General features: G+C 39.4%; 3 protein-coding genes and 2 pseudogenes across 5 annotated transcripts; 4 read left to right on the forward strand and 1 right to left on the reverse strand.

The window, feature by feature from the left end:
• Nucleotides 1-3331: 3331 nt before the first annotated feature.
• Nucleotides 3332-6476, reverse strand: LOC110424769 (heavy metal-associated isoprenylated plant protein 7-like). Its single transcript, XM_021439445.2, has 5 exons — nt 6298-6476; nt 5782-5959; nt 5358-5551; nt 4320-4410; nt 3332-3923 (listed from the first exon to the last, which is right to left on the reverse strand). The coding sequence occupies exons 1-5, from the start codon at nt 6304-6306 to the stop codon at nt 3595-3597; spliced, it is 801 nt and encodes a 266-aa protein (XP_021295120.1). The 5' UTR covers nt 6307-6476; the 3' UTR covers nt 3332-3594.
• A 3406-nt stretch (nt 6477-9882) lies between these two features.
• On the forward strand, nt 9883-10789 carry LOC149526652 (uncharacterized; annotated as a pseudogene).
• A 2116-nt stretch (nt 10790-12905) lies between these two features.
• On the forward strand, nt 12906-14133 carry LOC110424780 (uncharacterized; annotated as a pseudogene). Its single transcript, XR_016351746.1, has 2 exons — nt 12906-13006; nt 13179-14133. The product of XR_016351746.1 is annotated as an uncharacterized LOC110424780 (transcript).
• Nucleotides 14134-16446: 2313 nt separating this feature from the next.
• LOC110424418 (uncharacterized) lies at nt 16447-17807 on the forward strand. Of its 2 annotated transcripts, XM_021438973.2 has the most exons (3): nt 16447-16625; nt 16992-17073; nt 17243-17807. In XM_021438973.2, exons 1-3 carry the CDS (start codon nt 16611-16613, stop codon nt 17725-17727), a joined length of 582 nt encoding a protein of 193 aa, XP_021294648.1. In that variant the 5' UTR covers nt 16447-16610; the 3' UTR covers nt 17728-17807. The 2 variants fall into 2 exon arrangements, with proteins under 2 accessions (XP_021294648.1, XP_021294647.1); XM_021438972.2 differs by lacking the exon at nt 16447-16625 and having other exon boundaries at nt 16632-17073.
• Nucleotides 17808-18719: 912 nt separating this feature from the next.
• SVR7 (pentatricopeptide (PPR) repeat-containing protein) lies at nt 18720-21152 on the forward strand. The gene has a single exon (XM_021438467.2). The coding sequence runs from the start codon at nt 18853-18855 to the stop codon at nt 20953-20955; it is 2103 nt and encodes a 700-aa protein (XP_021294142.1). The 5' UTR covers nt 18720-18852; the 3' UTR covers nt 20956-21152.
• Nucleotides 21153-21601: the final 449 nt, after the last annotated feature.

Raw genomic sequence — 21601 nt, forward strand, 5'->3', positions numbered from 1 at the left:
GACCTTATTCCTTCACTCCGCATTGCATGTGCCCCCAGCCAATGAAACCAAAACTAGATACATACATACATACATACATACATACATACATACATATATGAAATATTCTTACCTTGGTTCATATATAATTGATAATTGATAATTGATTTTATGCATTTTCTGCATCATGCTTGGTCACCATCAATTTCAACCTTCCCGTCGCATCCTTTGCAAGCATTAATTGTACCATGGTGTCGTTGTTGGAGATATACGCGATAGTTTCTGTTGACTAAACACAAAATGTTGTACAAAATTAAACCAGATAACTTTTATCAGTATCTAGAAACTAACGAGTTGGAAATGATTAAATAACATTAGCTCTGATATGCGGATCAGAGTTAAATGATGTTGATCTTTTACAGTACGTAAACGTGCAAAAACAAGTACCTCGATCTAGATTGGACGCCATTTGAGTGCGTGGAGCATGTCTTTCCCCAGAGACATTGATACATGAACGAGATAAGGTAAGCTGTTACTTGCAAAAAAGCTACAGGCCTTGACAACTCACCATCCTCTGGCCATAGAATGTGGGAGGACCTTCTCAGTCAGGTCATCAAAAAGTGATGGACCAATCAAGTAAGAAGAGAATTGTAAAGGTCTTTTTGTATTTTTTTTCCCTTAAAAACTGAAGGTTGTCTGGGAAAATTCAGACTAATTCAAAACCCAGGATGGGTTTTGAAGCCATTCTGTTGAAGCCTTTTCTGCCAGCTCAAGTAAGGGTAAGGCCTCACTATAATTTCCTTAGCATTAATTTGCTTTAATTGTTGAGGTTTTACCACCAAATTAGTCCAAAATTAGGTTGTGCACGGCATCCTTTAATTCCTTTTGTAAGTACTTACTGGTCAAGAATCAAGATAGTCCCTTTTACCATCGCAGGAAAAGAAGAACAATTTTTCACTTGGCAGATGCATGTAGGTATTCCTGTAAAGAGCTTCTTACCGTTTTGAGTAAGTTTCTTGAGAGAAATTAAAAGATATAGAAATTTAGAATATATAGAGGAAAAGAAAGGAAAAGGAAAGAGACTAGAAAAACTAGAGTCGTTGGCCTCATCCCCTTCCCATGATCCCATCAATGCCCCTGCATGTATTTTTTTTTCCCAACAAAACCAACTTACATTCACCCCAAACGAAACCTGATATGTGGCCAAAAATTTCCAGATTAGATTGAAGAAGACCCGGCCTCCACCACATCAAACCAAAATAAGGTGGGGCTCCGGAGTTCACCTTCTAACGGTCACTTGATGAGACAGGAAGACTCTAAATAGCTTAATTAATTGCATAGAAAAAATTTCCAACTTGCATTACATCATGTTGATTTGTGAAAGATTGTGACCAGGTCTTCAACTTCTAGTAGACGACTTGTTTCATGATTCATTCGTGTTCACTTTGGCAACAACTTTGAAAAGAGTATGCTCTATATAGATGTTAATTGTGTCGTAAACCTGATCATGATGCCTTCTCACCTGTGTAAGAATGCTAGTATATATAGATGTACCATGCACGTTCTTTCTGTGATTTCAATAGATTATGCCCTTAATTCTTGGTCCTGCATTTGGCTTAAGCCACCAAGGATTCCTCTCGGCCATGTCATACACTGCTGCAATGCCATTATATGTTTACTCCATTCGATGACAAAAAGCAAAGAAAAAGTTAACTTTAGAAGATATGGGCTCGTGTGTTTTCAAATGCGGCAAGAGAGAAAGCTTTTCGCTTTCAATCAATTGTGTTAAATTGTTGGTGATGATTCTCTATGCGAACGGTTCAAGGACTGGGAAGACAGATCCACAGGGAAAAACATCCTAGTTCATTTTCATTTCAATTTATGAAGGGAAAAAGCCCTGGACCTCGAGGTTGTAGGCCTAGTTCTGATGCACCCGACTTGAAGCCTTAAGGGGACTACTGGGCCTTCTTAATTACTATCAGAAAGATTGGAATCTAAAGGGGTCCCCTCTTCCACTAACTAATCGTGACAGAGAGAGAAGTAAAACTCTTTGCTTTCTGCAAGTGTTAATCTTTGCTTTTTTTCAGCAAGGACCGTGCAAGGTACCACCCCACCATATGCTCAAAGAGACAATAGTCACATTGACTATGACCTCACTACTCTGCTCTACCTTTCGTGTGTTAGGCCTTAGGCCTGAGCCGTAGATTTTCTATTAGCATAAAAAAGGTGCTGCCCACCCAATGGCCCCGTGGTCCAGTTCGATTGCTTTCGTATATCGGTTTACTATTGTCACGGCGTTGCTTTGCACCTTGCAGCAAGGATATATCGGCAAGTAGTGCAACCTGCACAAAATAAAGTCCAACCGATAATGTCAACTTCAAATCTCCAATTATTCCATAATGCATAGACATCCACATTTCAGCAGCGGTTAAACAATTTACCATTATTCTGTACAAGAGACTATTAAATTTAATTCTATCTTTCAAGCTTCACCCAGCATGGGAAACTACATGTTCCGAGTTTCAGTCTTTGTAGTTTTGACAGATACAGACCGAGTTGGTATGGACCAAGGGCATCCCGCATGAGTGGCTCATATAGTGTTGCCTTCTCAAATAGTGCGAGGGGCATTGAGTGTTCATATACGGATTTGTGTGTAGAATTCTCCCCCTGCTATCCTCCACAAGTCCTAAGACCTTGCAGAATTTGCCAGTGTTGGGTTTGACTGGCTGTCAAGTATGCACCATGAGTGGAAACGCAGGCTCCTTGACGACATCAATTTTCACCAAATATCGTCAAGAATATTAACTCAATTGCGCTCTCACACCAAACAATATTTCCAGGTTTTAGTTCAATATTCTTGATCTGTAGAACACCAACTCGGGCCATATGTCTTTTCTCCTAAAGCTATGTAAGACGTCTGACCAACATTAGAGACAACGCTGTTGCTTTCCATAAAAGAGACCTTTTCAGTAGATTCTAGCGGCAATAGTCAACACCTAGCAAACTTAATGTAGATTGCCAAGGTGATCATTAGGAAAAGTATCTTTCCCAGTGCACTAATGTGATTCTTTTTCACTAATGAATATTCAAAAGCATCAAGTACAAACTTGTTTTCATTTCATGTTTTGCCACATGATCTGCTAGACAGTGATCACCTAGCTATCTATCTTCCAATAGATGTTCTCCAATGAAGTATAAAAATCAAGGAGAGTGTGATATTGTTTGCTCAGATAACGAAATGATTCCCATTATTTTAGATTGCTAGCGCATGTTTATTTAGAGTTTTGAATGGTTAAGAAAACCCGATAACAAATATCTCAGAAGATTACAAAATTTTGTATTCTACAGTATGTGAATAAAGAGAAAGCAACTTAAGACAAGTAAACTTATTACAGCCAACTTCTTCAAGATCACTTTAACTGTACTCCAATACATCGTTCTGAACTCAAAGACGACAAGAAACAAGACCCATAATTACATAGGATATGTCAAGGATAGCACAAGCACTTTTTTGGTCTGGCAAGATCTTATTATCAGATAGATACTACCTGGAAAATTGCATGGATATCGGGCCAGTTGACTAACTAGAATACAACATAAAACTGAAATTGCTGTTTACATGACAGAGCAAGCATTTGGATTCTCATCACTGAATATTTGAGGATGATATGCATACTCCGAGTAAAACTTGGATGGATAGTATTCACTTCGCTTGATATCATTCTTGGTATCTTCTTCTCCTTTGCCTTCTTCACCCTCTTTATTCTCTCCTTTCTCTTCCTTCTTCTCTTCTTTCTTCTCTTCTTCCTTCTTTTCCTCATCCTTCACTATGGACGCTTGCTTTTTGGTTTTCTTGTATACATCATCAACCAGCTTCGTGGGATCTACAACGCCTTTTACTATTACTTGATCATTTCCCACATCTGTTTCCACTGACTCTACACCTGTAATTAATTCCAAGCAATAACTTCAATTTTATTGTCGCAAAACACCCAATATCACATTTATTTCTTAACTTAATTCTGATATGAAAATGTTACCAGTTGAAAACACTAAAGTTTCATATATTGGATAGTATTACCCTTTAAATTATAATGCTCTTGTTGTGAGATGCTTTTGGCTATTCATTGTGTATTTTTTTGTTCAAATGATGATAATTGATAGCCTTGGTGTTTATCTGATAGCCCATCATTTTATATTTCCGAAGATAATATTTACTCTACTGTATGACTTCGTGGCTGGAGTAAGAAACATAGATATGAATGTTGAAAAGTTAAAACCTTGAGATAATCCAGAAATCAGATTGCAAAATAGCAGAGGAGAATTGCACATTATAGTACCTTGGATCTTTCGGATTCGCTTCTGCAGAACTTGAGCACATGCCTCGCAGTGCATACGAACCTTCATCACTACTGTTATCGCTGCAGGAGGCTGCCAAAGAGATTAAACCAGCAAATGGTCACAATCAACTGTAATTAATTAAAGCTCTTCCGATAATATGAATGAAATTAAGATAAAAAAATCTCTAAGACTGGCATTGCATGTTCCGTTACTATTTTTCACTTAATTAGGTGTATGCACCAAGGTAGATATGCACGAGCTGACATAAGAATCCAACAGGCTCAACACCCAATGAGAAGGAGAGATGCAAAAACAGGACAAAGCGCCTCGAACACCTTGCTGAACAAGAGCAGAATACCACCAAACACTACACCATTTATTGTATAGATATTCTTGTTCTTCATATAATCCACCTACTACTCTCCTATTACCAGAAACAAAAATCCCATTTGTCTTAAACTACAACTTTTACTAGTCAGATGTTTCTGCAGATAAAACACCAAGGACCAAGGTAGTATCTGAATATTACTAATTATACGAATAATTTAATGTTGTTGCTTTCAAAATTCTAATGAACGTAGGAGTAAATTAACTTAATCAAGTCTAAACCCGTGAGGGCTTGACCCCATGGGTGCAGCGTGCAGACTCTGAGCAGTACATGCTTGTTCCGGAACTGTGGGGTCAAAACCCTTAACAGTCTCCTTCCTCCTTGTGATATGTGCCTGTGGCCGTGGCCGACTTGTTTTGTTACTTTCAATGTCAGCACGGAAACAGCACACCGCTCACAGGTTTCACAGTATAGGTAGTTCAAACTCCAAAGCCCAAAAGGGGTTGTATTCCAATCTCTATGACATTAAAAAAGGTCTAAGCAAAAACCAACTTTAGTTGGTCAAAAATGGGCACTGCGAGTATTTATCACTCCTCTTTTTCCACTGTAAATTCATTAATACTACTATATGAGATAGTGGTGCACAATATGATTACTCATCATTATGTTTGATACCCTAACTATGAAAAACTATTCGTTGTTTTGTTACCTCTTCCTTTTTTTCTTCTTTGGGTTCTTTGTTTTCTTCCGTCTTCTCTTCTGGTGGTTTTGGCAAAGGTGAAATTAGCTCCACTTTTCTACCGCTTTTCTTTTGTAGCCTTTCGCAAACCTTGATGGGATCTGCTGTCTTTCCCTTCACCACTACCTTACTTGCCTTGCTATCTGTGGATACCTCCTCCACTCCTGTTATTATCAAACTAAAATAGTATAAACTAACACATAATATATATATAATATCAAAACTTTTTCCATTTTCTTCTGGTAACTTAGATTTTTTGGCTTCATAAGGTATTACTCATTAATTTTAATGGTTAAGATCATCATTTTTCCCTTTCTTTCTAAGTATCTTCTGTGAAAAAATGAGGAGGTTTATGTGAGCTAAATAAAAGTTGTAAAAAAGGAAGAATAATGACCTTCAAATCCTTTCAGGGCTCTTGCAACTTTTCTAGCACAAGCTTCACAGTGCATATCAACCTTGAGTACAATCTCTTGAGGCTCTTCTTCCTTCTTTCCTTCCTTTTTCTCGTCTTCCTTCTTTTCATCCTTGGCTTCTTCTTTCTTCTCCTTACCTTTGTTTTCTTCTCTGTTCTCCTTTGGTTACCATGCAAACAACATGTAATGAAACTATCAGCTCTCAGCCATGTCAGACAATTGACGAGCAAGCGTACAAAATAATTCTAACTCAGACTATACGTCAAGCCAAAGAAAAAAAAAAGGTAAAGACCAAACAACCATAATTACATAAACCTCACAAAACTGAAGGGTTAGAAGAAGAGCCGATTCAACAAGATCAGACCAAAAATTGGCTGTCATTTTAGCTGGATAAAAATGGAAATAAGAAGCCGTTTTACATGCATAACAGAATATTGCAACAACCAACAAAGACAAAACAGTTGATGTAATAATTAGGGGTCCAAAGAAACACTCACTTCACCCATTTCTGCGATGATTCCGAAAGTACTCTACTTCAGAACTTGTATCAGCAGATGCAGTTGGATATGCAAACCATGAACTTAATAGCTTGTTCACACTCGCTCCTTGCTTCTCTTTCTTTCTTTCTTCCCAATAACCTACCTTTCTCTCTCTCTCTTAGTCAGGGTCTCAGGAGAAAGAATAGATTTAAATAACATGTCTGTAGATCTGACGTGGAGTTGTTTAATGCACGGTTGACACATGTCCCTTAGCTGACTCAGCATACCATAATTTGCCCTTGTCTTCCTATTAAATTTGCTTGCAGGATAGGACCCTCGGTGGTACTGTGATCATAAAAGCAAAGGACGGTTTGGGTCATATCATAATCATACACAGATCAGAAACACTTTGCATTTCATCTCTCTGCACTTTCAAATTTCAGCATCTGCAAAATTTTAATCCCATGCACTTGAAAATTACTACAATTAAGGACAAAACCGAAGCCCCTCAGATTGAGATTGCCTGATCTAACCAAGAGTTAATTAAAGTGGTCTTAAAGCAGTGTATGTAAAGTGCGAACCTTTTGAATATTGGTTGCTGGTTCCATGCTGAGATGATTTCATACTTTTTGGTGCTGATAAAGGTCCAAAAAGATCCTGATAAGGTTTCCCTTTCCATCGATCTCAGGCAAACAAAGCTAGAATCAGGACCCCACCATGACATTCTTGGTTTGATAAAAAAATCCATCTTCATTAAGATATAGTGCTAAGTTTAATCAAGCAGGATTACAGGGTGATTGATCTGTGAATAATGAAATGTAATGGAAAGGCAACTTGTTGTGGTGCAGAGAAAGAAACAGGGTTGTCAGAGGATATGATGTATATGTAAGTAGAACAATGTAAAATATGAACAATAATTTGGAATGGAGCCCACGGTTTCGGATTCCAACTTCCAAGCCCAAGAGTGATCGCAGACACGAAAACCCCAATTTATGGTCCGCCAGGGAAGGCTATCATATCAGGAATTCTGAATTCAGGATCTTGGAAAAAAGCAAGGGAAGGGAAAGAATCAGGGTGGGGACCTTCCTTTGGGGAACCATTCAATGAATGACATTTGTGATGATAAGCGTTATCGTCATTCTTCTAGTCTCCAATGAAATCAAAGTGGCATGAGAAAAAGATGGGCTGGAAAAGAAAAGAAAAGAAAAGAAAAAAAAAAGATGATTGATCTCAGTTTCTGTCTTCACGTAAACAAGTTGACGCTCACCTCAAACAAAAGAATCTTCCACAGGCCACATCCCACATCCCACAGCCAAAGTCTCAGTACACTGGTAGGTTCAGCAGCACGCCAACAGTTAATTGGATTTCTAATGATCTGCTGATTAGAAACCATATACTAGTAATTATAGTAACAATAATGAAATGACAGCGCAAGCAATCATATATATTCAGTGCAGACATATAAATATTGCTAGGGCCATTCAAAAAGTAATTGATCCTCAGCTAATAATTGCTTGTGAGATTGAGATGAAGGTGGAAAATTTTCCTAGACTGGGAAGCGAAACGGAGATGCAAGCACTTTCCATGGATCAAAAAGGTGATTCTGAAACCTGATGTTAGAATCTCGAAAGTAAAAGCCTTGACAGTCTCACGAGAAATTGTAGAATACTAGCACAAGTGGTCGTGGTAGGTAGCTTGAAAGAAAAAACCATTCACGCTATACTCTACAGATACCGAAATAATTACTTCATTAACTTCGCCTGCATGCCGCTTATGGTGATTATGGTGATGTCAACATACCAAATATGCTTTCTTCTCCTTCTTCTTTTCTCCTATTTTTCATGTATGAAAGGCAATAGAAATTCATTGCAAAGCTAGGTTCTAGTAAAACAACTAAAACTCATTAGAAGGTGCCCGACCACTGCTTGCTTGGTTGGCTGCACTTAGAGCACTGAAACGGGAAATAAAGGAAACATAATCATCCTCTGTCGCACCTATTATTTTAGCCTTTACCTTCTCAGTTGGTCGGGTCAATGGTCGTATCCCCATTTCTTTCGTGCCTAATCCTATGGCCTTTTTTCTTTGGTTGTGTCCCTAATCCGTTGCTTACTTGCTTAGACAGAAACAGAAAGAAAAATCCTTCGCCTACCAACAGGCCAGGCTATGGAGTTAACGCTTTAGAGTTGAAACCCTTCGGAACTCTTTTGGGCCGATAGAGGACACATTGCTGGGCCAGTTGAGACTAACACTTACAGGAATACCAGAACCAAACCAAGAGACCAAGGAAAGAGGCTGACCTCAAAAGTTTTGGGTTTTCAAGCTTTGGGCAAATATCTTTCAACCCACAACAACTATTATTGAAAACAAACAAGAATGTCAGATAGAAAAATATGTTCTAGGCGGACACATTTCAAAGAACTTAAGCTATTTTAAGCAGGTTTGAGAGCGGAATGTGACAAACAACAGCTTAGTTTAGCATGTGATGCCTGCAGTGGTCGAATTTAACCCTCTTACAAAATACACGTGGGGACGACGCATGTCCAAATACTAAACTAAATATAACAAAAAAACAGACGCATTCTGACAAAGTATATATATATTAGTAGTAGTAGTATTTTTTGTTTTGTTCCTTTTAAGTTATGATTATAGATAGAACGTCAAGATGCCTCCATGAAAGTCATCCCATAAGGAATTAAGAAAGATCGGGGATTAAAATCCTTCAATGCGTTGACAACCTCGCTTGATTTTGGTCAAATTAATGACAAACCTCCATAACAATCCTTCTTCCTACCGTAAACAACGTTGGCTCCAATTAAACTTGAGTTCGTTAGTTGTGATAACATATTTTAGTTTGGTCAATTTGTCGAAAGGGTAAGAAGTGCCAATCAATCCCGCACATGCAGAACCAAAAATTCGATGTCCGATAGATTCAATATTATCAAGGTGCAAAATCCTAACATATAATGACAATCTTAATCAGCGTCCTATGCTGGATTCTCATTGGCCGTGTATCAGTGCATGGAGTCAGAGCCCTCGGTCTATTTTAGACGCTAGCTAGCTTAATTAGTTTTCATAAGACACCACCATCTCTTAATTTTCTCTCTTTCGTCTCTGTTTCACCCAGACTGTTTATCTTTCTTTGATAAGAAGCCACCTGTCTTATTACTAGATTTCATCGACCATCCACTGCCATGGCAGAGGTGTGAACATCTTGTTTATTTACTTTTATGCTGTGGTAGTAGTATTTTCCCTGTGTTGTCTATCCTTACCAAGAGTACTGCTAGTGTTTTTTATGTTTCATGAACTTATTCAGATCCAATTTTGTTTTTCCCAATAACGACATGATTTGACAGTTTGCAATGCATGACAAATAGTACGCTAGATGTATCATTGTCATAAATAAAACGTCAGAAAGATAACTGGCAATTACAAGAGTTAATTAAAGACATAAATTTAAAGTAGTATAAACTATTATAAAAATATGTTTTCTTAAATGGACACACCATGACACTATTGATTTGTTGTATGTAAGCATAGCCTGAGGTCATACAATTAATTTTTATCCACCTATCCATTGTATATTGAATGATAATAGCATTATTACAGGCTACAACAATGGTGTTGAAAGTAGACCTCCAGTGCTACCGCTGCCGTAAGAAGGTCAGGAAAGTGTTCCGTAAATTTCCATGCAAGTCTGATCCCTTCTTTTACTCATTCTGTCTGTTTATGCATGCAAAGAAAATTTTTGGAAGGAAGCCGATTAGGTTTACGCGTGATGTTTGAACATAAATAAGAGATCAGAAATACGACGAGAAGGCAAACACGGTGACGATCAGTGTGGTATCTTGCAATCCTGAGTCCATCAGGAGCAAGATATGCGTCAAGGCAGATAGTTGCATTAAAAGCCTTGAGATTAAACCTAAAGAAAAACCAGGTACTGATAAGAATACAAAATCTGAAGACAAAGATAAATCTGGCAAGGATAGACCTAAAGAGCCTGAGAAGAAAAAATACCAAACGATTAACATAGTAGGGATATTTTGTAAGGAATGCCATATATGGCATCGAGAAGGGCCGTGCGAGAAGAGTAAAGGTGTTCCATTCAGACTCGCATGCAATGAGAATTGTGGGAAAGAGTTTGGTGTGGTGGGTGTGGCGGTAGTGGGTGCAAAAGCTGCTCAGGTCATGGGTGGATCAGCTGGTATTAAAGCAATTGTAGCAGCAAGCCTTGTAAAGGGTGTGGCAGCTCTTCCTGTAGCGGATGCGAAGGCTTGTCTTGGTCCTGTAGTGGGTACAGCAACTGACACTGTAAAGGTTGCTGAAGCTCTTCTTGCAACGGCCGATCTTGCGGTGGGTACAACAACTGGGCGTGTAAAGGGTGCGGCGGCTCTTCTTGCAGCTGCTGAAAGGACGGGTCATGCAAGCGGTGCGGTAACTTTTCCTGCAGTGGTTGTAGTGGATGTTCTTGCGGTAGGTGCACAAGCTGTTCTATAAGCCGTTGTCACTACGAAGAAAGATCAACAAGTTGTATAATAATGTAAGATGCTAGTGCCTGCAAGAAGAAGAAGAAGAAGGATGTTTGAAGTTTCCTTTTTGCATGTGTTGACGTGAGCGTGTGTGAGGTTTCGACGTAGAAGAAAGATCAATCAATGATGTGCTTTGGCTTTGTCGTTGGTTGATCACTGTATGTATGTTGCTTTCCATGATTCCTTGCGTTGTTATCATTTTATCAATAATATATTTAATAAAAGCTTATCACGTTTTTATCTTATTGGTAATATATTTTTAAGTTTAACCTCTTATCATAGTAGTCGTTTGGGCTCGGAAGACGATGTTTGAGAGTTTTGGTCTTGAACAAAAGTTAAGAAACCCTAGCATGTATCATGAAGTCCATTTCTCGATTGCAGAATGGACGAGCTTTTCCTGAGCCCACTGGGAAATTTAATTCAACCTTGCTCATTACATCTTTAGTCCGGCCCGGAATGGCCTGATGACACAATGAACCCTTTGCCTGGTTTGAGTCTCTAGCTTGGACCAACATCGTTGCTGTGGCACAACCGCACAAGAAAGGAGGCAACAAGGTACAACCAAAACATTAACATAATTTACGATTTTCAGAAGGTTGAAAGGGAGATAGATAGCATCTTCAAAAAGTCAGAGACAGCATAAACATCACTACAGGAGTGCCCACAGACCTGCCTAGGCGCTCCGAGTTTTGGTACCCAATCCATTTCCCTGCTAGGGATGGTCAAGAACTCGGTTGGAACTTCGGACCATTGGACCTAATAATTTTTTATAGGAAAAAGGACCTGCCAGTCAAGTCAAAGGCCTGCAATGTATGTGTTCATATTCATTCTTGCACAATGCCAGCGTTACTTCCTGGTAAGAGTTTCCCATTTACACACGGCTTGCACGTACACATGTTTGAATCATGCTTGTACTTCCAAAGTTTAATTATCCATGTAAATTACTCATAACCGGCTAGCTCCCAAATTATCCGGTTCCCATGCTTCTATTTTACAGTCGCGAAGCTAAATTGATTAGGATCAGTAGGGTTAGTTGGAGTACTTGAAATTAAGCTTCATGAATGGCATCATCCCCTCCTTCGGCGTCCACAGATTTGCATCACCCTGAGTCCTGGTGCAGTCAGGCATATGGTGCCGACTGTCCAATCAAGCCCTGTTCCCTATGACAATAAAAAATGAAAGTAAGAAGACAGGTCCCTAACCGTAGTTTAGGGTGCCCAATGGGCAGGTGAGAGAACCTGAAGAATGGACAAATGTAGCAAGATGCGGGCCACCAGACCTTGGGACGCGTGTACGGTTGGCATGTGGGGGTGCATGCCCCATAATTGCACCTAACAATAAATGTTGTACCTTAGGATATAATTTTGATTTAGGTTGTAATGGGAAGGTGAGATGTGTCAATCAAGGCCAGCACATGTAGGGGAAGCGAGGGAGGATTGGAGGGTCAGCAATCAAAAGCAACCCCTCGTATAACGACAATCCTAGTGATCATACGAATTTCTACGTACATTCCACGTGTCCTCTACCTATTGGGTGTTAGTGCACGAAACCAGACACCTAGGCTGCCTTAAAGAAGCAATGAAGCTTGATTTATAAGGCTCTTAATTCTTCATTTGATCTGTTCCACGCACATATTAATTCTTCATTTGATCAGTCGGTTTCTGGGCTGTTCCACTCACATATTGCTTTTTTCTATCTTTTCAGTTCAGATCTGGGATTTTCCAGGTCCAAGCTGAAGCTATGGCGGAGAAGAAGGTATCTAAATCTGATCTCTTTTCTCTATAGTTTCATACAGTACTAAAACAGCTAACGCCCATTTCCTTTGTCATTGGTTTTAATTGTTTTTTTGGTCCCCTGTTTCCCTGTAACGCATTTGTGAAAAGTTAAATCTATTTTTTGGTTTTGTGGCTGTATGCTCTTGAATGTCTCATCTGCCCATTCTTCCATGTCAGAAACTGAATCTTGTACTTCCATTCCCCTTGTCTGTACAGCAGAAAAGTTCTTTGTTTGCTAATGGTGATAGATGAATTAGTTTTCTCTTTCATGTTTCATCATAGTATTTTACTCTTCTTTTCCGCCTGAAATATGGAAAACCGCGCTGCTATGTGTACGGATGTAGGTGACGATTATGGTGCTGAAGGTAGACCTTCAGTGCTGTCGCTGCTACAAGAAGGTGAAGAAAGTACTCTCTAAGTTCCCTCGTAAGTTTCCATCGTCTTTGTGTATATGTTTTTTATTTTTTGAAAGGCTGTCTTTATGTATATGTACATTGGTTGTTTACAGTATTGAATAGAAACATAGTTAGTTGATGATTGAACTCTAGGTGAGAAATGGACTGAGTTGATATTTGATGATGGCTTTTGTGAACAAGAGAAATACGAGACCAGGTATACGACGAGAAGGCCAACACGGTGACGATCACCGTGGTATGCTGCAGTCCGGAGAAGATCAGGGACAAGATATGCTGCAAGGGTGGCGCATCCATCAAGAGCATTGAGATCAAACCACCACCACCCCCAAAACCCAAGGAGCCTGAGAAGAAACCTGAAAAGCCTAAAAGACCCGAGAAAAAACCTGAAAAGCCTAAAGAACCCGAGAAGAAACCTGAAAAACCCAAAGAACCTGCGAAGCCAAGGAGCCTGAGAAGAAACCTGAAAAACCAAAGAAGCTGAGAAGCCTAAAGAGCCCGAAAAGAAGCCTGAAAAACCCCCAGCCCCAGCCCCAGCCCCAGCCCAGCCCCACGCCCAGCCCCAGCTCCAGCCCCAGCCCCAGCGCCAGCACCAAAGCCAAAAGAACCGGCACCTCCACCGCCATGGCCTATCCCCAATTGGTTTTGTTGCATAGACTGTTATCATGGCCATGGTGGGGGACCTTGCTACTATGGTGGACCACCTCCACGCCCATGTTACGGGACTTATGGTAGACCAGTTTATGATAGCTGGGGCGGCGGTGGCGGCGACTACAAGTACTGTTATACGAGTCGCGGAGAGTGTTTTAGCGAAGAAAACCCTCAAGCTTGCTCAATTATGTAACGTGGCACATAGCATTGAGCATTGTCAATTTCCATGACATCACTGATAATCTTCTAGTTGTCTCTGTTGAATATTGAGTCAGTTTTACTTCATGTGAAATAATTTTTCTTTTTAGTTTATCCATAAACAAAGAAATTGCTTTTCGTTCTCGACTATAGACATTTCATAGGTCATGTAAGAAAAACTAATAAGGTTGGTGGTGGTGGACAATCGATGGGGCATTTCAGACTTACAAAAAGTTTGTTACCATTATTTTTTTATTTAATAAAAAAGTATCTGTTAATGATTTGCCTTTTCACGATGTGTTTGCTTTTTCTTTCGCTTTCTCCTTTGTCTTTTTAGGCCATGGCTTTCAGTCAAAGATGACATTACAAATCCAGATACATGGTCATGGATTATTTGACAAGTTTTAAATAGTTTAATGAATGGTTGGTAGGTTCATTTTTGGGAAGCCGCCTGTCATCTAAAAACTTTAGCTTAATGCCGTGTGGTGTAATACCTTAATTTATACACAAGCCAAGCAGAAGTAAAAAAGAAAGAAAGAAAGGGGAACAAGCTTCCGTAGTTTCAGTCCATCTCTTCTTCTTCTTCATCTGTTTCAGTGTTTTCTGTTTTCAAGACCCCATCCCGGATTTCGAAGAACAAAAGAAATGAAAGTTGTTAAGGATTTTCGTCATCCGGCTAAAGTCTAAGATCTCGTATATTCGATATCCTTGCCGTAAAAATATATGTATATGTTGAGAAGGAATTCATTGACAAATGGCCATCGGATTAAGGAACCATTTCAGACACGTCTCTTCCCGCAAAGCAGATCATATTCATACCTCATACGATTGCTTGATTGAATATTATGGAAAAAGCCAAACCGACAAAAGACAAGTAGCATCCGGAAACGTTCACGTCAAATGAAAGCAATGTTTCATCAATTTGCAGTAGGTGATCAGGCGCTGCATATTTATATCGAGTTTCGAATTGCAATTTTTTCCAGCCAGCAGGCAGCCGACATCAAACTCTTATCTCCATGTTTACACTGTGTTCTGAATCTCTATATCTACAGAAGGTGAAGGCAGAGCAACCAAATTTGATTGCAACATATGTGAGACATGTTAGAGCGGTAGCAGGGTGTTTTGGTTGCGTCGGTTGCATGCAATTATTGTAAAATTGGACTGATACACATCATATTATTATTTCCTGACGATAGCATTGACCACCACCATCCTTTTTTCCCATTGGGCGCCAACCGTTTTGGCCTTGCATAAGCAACTAGGCTACCCTCAAGCATTAGAATATTAATTAGCTTTGGCCTACTTATTTCTTTTTTTTATAAATTACTTTATAATTAATGAATATCTTATCGACTGCAATTCCTAGCTGCAGGTCATTTCAAACATATCGATACATAAATGCAAATTAAGGCCTAAGCCTGGTGAATGGTGAATGGTGAATGGTGATTGAAACAGACGGAACTCGAAGGAGAAATTATAAAGAGAGGTACGATTTAGCAACAAGACATAATGGAGAAAGTGACTGAGTGGGTGGATGGCATTAAGAACTGTATAAAAATTTAGATCGGAGAATAGTTAGGTCGAATCAAAAGGAATCATTAATCGTAGCTTCTATAAATATAATAAAAAGGATGCCCATTTATCGGTGGTCAGCTCAGCATCCAAAGCAAGCCCTCCTTCAAGTTGCTAGCAGCCAGCTTCGCATTCACATTAAATAGACTTGGAGACTTATTTAGGTTCATGTAACTGAATTTAAAAAATTAACAATAGAGAAGTAAAGATTCAATGCTTTTGCTGATTGATCATCGTTTCAGCACGATACTTTTTCTTGATTTCTTAGTATATTCAAACAGAACTTCCTTTTTTTTGAGGTGTTGGCCGGTGGGGGACCGTTCACCTGTAACTTTACTACTAGTTATACATAAAAGGAAGTGATTTATCTCAAATCTTTTAAATTTTGTGCTTTTGTGGCATTGAAATGTAGAAAACAATAGAGAAAGTTGGGTTTTGTGGCTCATATTGAAAGCAATAAAGGAAAAAAATACCCTTTATAATTTACAATTTTCTTGAAAATTTGAGGCAATTTGGGTCCTCTCCAGGCTTGGGTGCAGAACCGAAACAAGTGATCCTGGCCCAAAATGGCTTCTATTTTATATTTTTCCCTTGATTGGGTTGACGGGCTTTAAAATTCACAGACTAACCAAATCCATGCAAAGCATAACCATATGTCACGGGATCATTACTCTTTCATTCATAAATACGTTTATCAGAGTGCGCAATACAACCTTCCGGCAACATCCCGTTGCCGTTGGTCACCCTGCCGCTTGACATGATTCACGGGAGTCATTATCTTCTCTCCAGCAAACGCGTTTAAAGGGGTGTACAGCATATCCGCTTATAAAGAGCTCAAGACCTCCCGTTCCTGTCCGTCGTAGGATAGAAGTATTTTTTTCGTGACACATGGACATCGTTAAAGTGAGCTACGCCGCACGATAATTAATCACATTTATATCCTTTAAGTGAAAAAACAAAAACAAAAAAAACTTTGATTTCTCCCTTTTATTTATTGGCCAACGAGCGTAGTACATTCTGGGGCCATGCAAAACAATGAAGCTTAACTTGGGTCATTAACCCGTTCATCCCTCCTGGTCTTTGTAGCTTTCGGTTAGTTTCACTCACTATATTAATTCTTCATTTCATCAGCTTTTGCCTTGCTTCATTCCATCTTTGCGGTTCAGATTCGGGATTTCCAAGTCCAAGCTGAAACTATGGCGGAGAAGAAGGTTTCTAAATCTTATCTCTTTTATCGGTTTCTAACACTACTTATCAGCAAGCACCCAATTTCTTCGTTATTGCATTTTTCTTTTTCTTTTTTTGTTTTTATCCCTTGTCTGTTTCCCCGTAACACATTTTTTGTGGCTATTACTTTTTGTAAAACGTTTATTCTTAGTTTTGGGTTCTGTGGCTGTTTGCTCTTGAATGGCTTTTCTGCCAATTCTTCCCATGTCAGAACCTGAATCTTGTACTTGCATGCCCCTTGTCTGAAAGCAGCAAAAAATCAATGTTTCCTAATGGTTTGTTTTACCGTACATGTTACTTTCCTTTTCCCTGAGATATGGAAAGCCACTCAGATATGTGTCCGGATGCAGGTGACAACAATGGAGCTGAAGGTAGATCTTCAGTGCCGTCGCTGCTATAACAAGGTCAAGAAAGTACTCTCTAAGTTCCCTCGTGAGTTTCTGTCTTGTCTTTGAGGATATATCCACATTTGGTTGTTTGTAGTATTTGTGATTTTATCTATAGCTTATTTATAGTATTGAACAGCAAGCACAGTTAGTTGATTACTGAGCTCTAGTCGAGAAAGTTTTGATAATTTGATGATGACTTTTGTGGACAAAAGAAATACGAGACCAGCGATTCGACGAGAAGGCCAACACGGTGACTATCACGGTCGTATGTTGCTGTCCGGAGCAGCTCAGGGACAAGTTATCCTGCAAGGGTGGCGGCTCCATCAAGGGCATTAAGATCATCAAACCACCTCCAACAAAACCAAAACCTGATCCACAACCAAAACCTGATCCACAACCAAAACCTGATCCACAACCACAACCTCCACTGCTACCATGTTTTTGCATGCGATGTCATCGTGTCTGTGTTTGGGGACCTTGCTGCTGTGATGGACCACCCCCACCAAAACCTCCACTGCTACCATTTTGTTGCATGCGATGTCATCGTTTCTGTGTCTGGGGACCTTGCTGCTGTGATGAACCATCCCCACCACCTCCACGCCCATGTTGCGGGACTTTTGGTAGGCCAGTTTGTGATAACTGGAGCTGTAATGTGTGCCGCGGTGATTGTTCTAGCGATGCTTGCTTAATTATGTAAAACACGTACGCCAGTTTCATGACTGTTTTTATTCTAATGTATTGTTAACTTGTATTATTTATGTGATATAGTTGTCAATATATGCGTATAGAACAATGTTAAGTTGTAATTACAATTATAAAAGCATCTTAAATTTAAGACTCTCTGCATAATTCTAAACCAAAAAAAAAAAGAAAGGAAAGGAACAAGCTTGTTTCAGTCCATCTCTTTCTTCCCTTCCCGATGAAGATGTTTTTGAGGAACAAAAGAAGATGGAAGTTGTTTAAGTATCGTCGTCATCAAGTTCTCATCAAGCGACCAAATTGATGCCAATGATATGCGAGAAATATTAGAGCAGCAGCAGGGGTTTTGGTTGCATGGATTGCAGGCAATTGTCGTCATATTATTCATTCCTAACGTACGATAGCGTTAACAACCACCACCAGCTAGGACTTCTCTCAAGCATTAAAATCATAACAACTTTGGTTTTATTATTATTAGAGTACGACCGATGCATTGCACATGGATCAAATATAAGATACTCACATATATAATTTGTATAGAATTCATATTTTTACAATTTACGTGAATAATTTTAGATTTTTTTAAAATATTGTTTAATTTTTTTAAACACTTTTTGAAACCGAGGCTTCTATTTAAGTATATTATAGATATTCTAGGTTATGTTCAAGATATAGTTATTACAACTACGAATCCGAACCAAACGAAAAGAAAAGCAAATTAAGGCCAAAGCCTGAAGAGTGAAGGGTGATTGAAGTGAAACAAGTGATGCTGGCCCAAAATGCCTTATAATTTTATTTTCCCTTGAGTGGGTTGGCAGGCCTATTAAATTCATAGGCCGACCAACGTCCAAGTAAAAGACAACCATGGACATTAAATGTTGTAGCAGATATTTTGGTACTTTTTGATGGAAACATGAACAAGGCAAAAGGCGATCTGGAACTTATAAGGTTAAAATGGTAAAACTAGAACAAACTATGCAACGACGGGTTTCTGTTGTGTCGTGTTGATAAGGCCACTCTGGCAGTCTCCTTCCTCTCGATAGAATCAGCACTGTCTCGTCTCTTCTATTCTCTAGTCTGGTGTGTATGAGTTAGCCAAAGCTTAAACAAACAGATAGAGAAAATGGCATATCATCATCTATGCTCTTCACCTTCTTGTGTTTTCCATGACCGCCACACTCTTTCTCCTTCACCCAAACCGAGACCTGCAAGAAGCACCGCTCCTTCTTTAAAGCTGGTTTCCTGCTCGTTTCAGTCTAAATCCTCTATCCAAATAAGCCATGTCTCCTTGCAAGACCCCATCACCAACCCGAAAAACACTCCGAAACATTCCAATTCTCAGTCCCCAGATGGCAAAACCGGTTCTTCTTCCAAAAGCTATGTGTGGGTCAATCCCAGAAGCCCCAGAGCTTCAAGGCTTAGGCAATTGTCTTACGATTCCAGGTACTCTTCTCTGGTTAAAGTAGCGGAGTCTTTGGATTCCTGCAATCCAAATGAACATGATGTTTTAAGTGCTTTGAGTCGTTTAGGTAACGATGTTTTGGAACAAGATGCTGTGGTTGTTCTTAATAACATGTCAAACCCTCACACTGCATTGCTTGCTCTTAACCATTTTCAAAGGATATTAAAGAAAACAAGTAGAGAGGTCATTCTTTATAATGTCACCATGAAGGTTTTTAGAAAGTCTAAGGATTTGGATGGAGCTGAGAAACTGTTCGATGAAATGCTTCAAAAAGGGGTTAAGCCTGATAACGTTACCTTTTCCACGTTGATTAGTTGTGCTAGGGTGTGTGCTTTGCCCGATAAGGCTGTCGAGTGGTTTGAGAAAATGCCTACATACGGGTGTGATCCTGATGATGTCACTTACTCTGCTATGATTGATGCATACGGCCGGGCTGGGAATGTTGATATGGCCTTCAACTTGTATGACCGTGCTAGAACAGAAAAATGGCGTATTGATCCTGTTACTTTTTCAACTTTGATTAAAATATATGGCATATCTGGAAATTATGATGGCTGTTTAAATGTTTATGAGGAAATGAAGGCCCTAGGTGCTAAACCTAATTTGGTTATATATAATACGTTGTTGGATGCTATGGGAAGAGCCAAGAGGCCTTGGCAGGCCAAGACTATTTACAAAGAGATGACAAACAATGGATTTTCACCAAATTGGGCAACCTATGCTGCACTCTTACGAGCCTATGGAAGAGCTCGATATGGTGAGGATGCTCTTAACATATATAAAGAGATGAAGGATAAGGGATTGGAGTTGACTGTTATTCTATACAACACTCTCTTGGCCATGTGTGCTGATGTTGGCTATGCAGATGAAGCTGTTGAAATTTTTGAAGACATGAAAAATTCTGGGACCTGTAAGCCTGACAGTTGGACATATTCATCTTTGATTACCATATATTCTTGTCGTGGGAAAGTTTCAGAGGCAGAGGGGATTGTGGATGAGATGTTGGAAGCAGGTTTTGAACCAAACATTTTTGTTTTGACATCACTTATCCAATGCTATGGGAAAGCCCAGCATACTGATGATGTTGTCAGGACATTTAATCGAGTTTTAGAATTGGGGATAACTCCAGATGATCGGTTCTGTGGTTGTCTTCTAAATGTGATGACGCAGACACCTAGAGAAGAACTTGCTAAGCTGACTGATTGCATCAAGAAGGCTAATCCAAAACTAGGTCACGTGGTAAAACTTTTGGTAGAGGAGCAAGATGGTCAAGGAAATTTTAAGAATGAAGCATCTGAACTCTTCAATTGTATTGGTTCTGATGTAAAGAAGGCTTACTGTAATTGTTTAATTGATCTATGTGTTAACTTAGATCTGTTGGAAAGAGCTTGTGAGCTGCTAGAGCTGGGGCTTTCACTTGAGATTTATGCTGATATACAGTCTAGGTCTCCAACACAATGGTCCTTGAATCTTAAGAGTCTGTCTCTTGGAGCAGCTCTGACTGCACTTCATGTTTGGATTAATGATTTGACAAAAGTACTGGAGTCTGGGGAGGAGCTTCCCCCGTTGCTTGGAATCAATACTGGACACGGAAAACACAAATATTCAGACAAAGGTTTGGCAACCGTTTTTGAGTCACATTTGAAGGAACTAGATGCTCCATTCCATGAGGCCCCGGACAAGGTTGGCTGGTTTTTGACAACACAGGTTGCTGCCAAGTCATGGTTGGAGTCAAGAAGTTCACGTGACTTAGTGGCTGCTTAGGTAGTGTGCTCATCAATAAGTGTTTGTACCAAGGCCAGTTCTTTGCATTTACATGTCTAGGAATGTATCATTTCTAAAATTCCTCCTTTAATGTTAGCATTCTCTCATTTGATAGTGGAAAAATTTTGTACCCTGAGACGGCATATATTTCTATACCCTTATGTATTATAAAGTTAGGTCACCTATGTTTAAGAGGATGAGATCCCCTCCATTGCATTTTGCTTATGCTATGATTCTTGAGTATCTTCATAGAATAAGTGCATATTTGGCTGTTGATAAGCTATCGAATTAGTTGGTGGCTGAGGAGGTAAACTCAATGGTCTGTGGAGAAACTGAATTACGGAAGGAACAGCACCTTGCCTTGGATAATGGAGCAAGTTTTCGGTCCAATGGATATTAGTTTGGATGAAAGCTGCTCCAACTTACCAAATGATGACACAAAAAAAAAAAAAAAAGCGTTTATCCAGGGACGTGTGTTGCACATGAATATGAAAGGAAAATGCTTTTAACGAGCATCAAATGCCAATGCTAAAAGGAGTTTGTCATACTTGATGAATGCTGGCCATAAAGCCAAATATAAGTAGAAAGTTGACTTCCCACTCTGAATTTTAAGAAAATGCTTTTAACGAGCATCAAATGCCAATGC

This window comes from Theobroma umbraticum, unplaced genomic scaffold (genome assembly GCF_002168275.2).
Source record: "Theobroma umbraticum cultivar Fairchild unplaced genomic scaffold, ASM216827v3 scaffold_204.0, whole genome shotgun sequence".
NCBI classification, from domain to species: domain Eukaryota; kingdom Viridiplantae; phylum Streptophyta; class Magnoliopsida; order Malvales; family Malvaceae; genus Theobroma; species Theobroma umbraticum.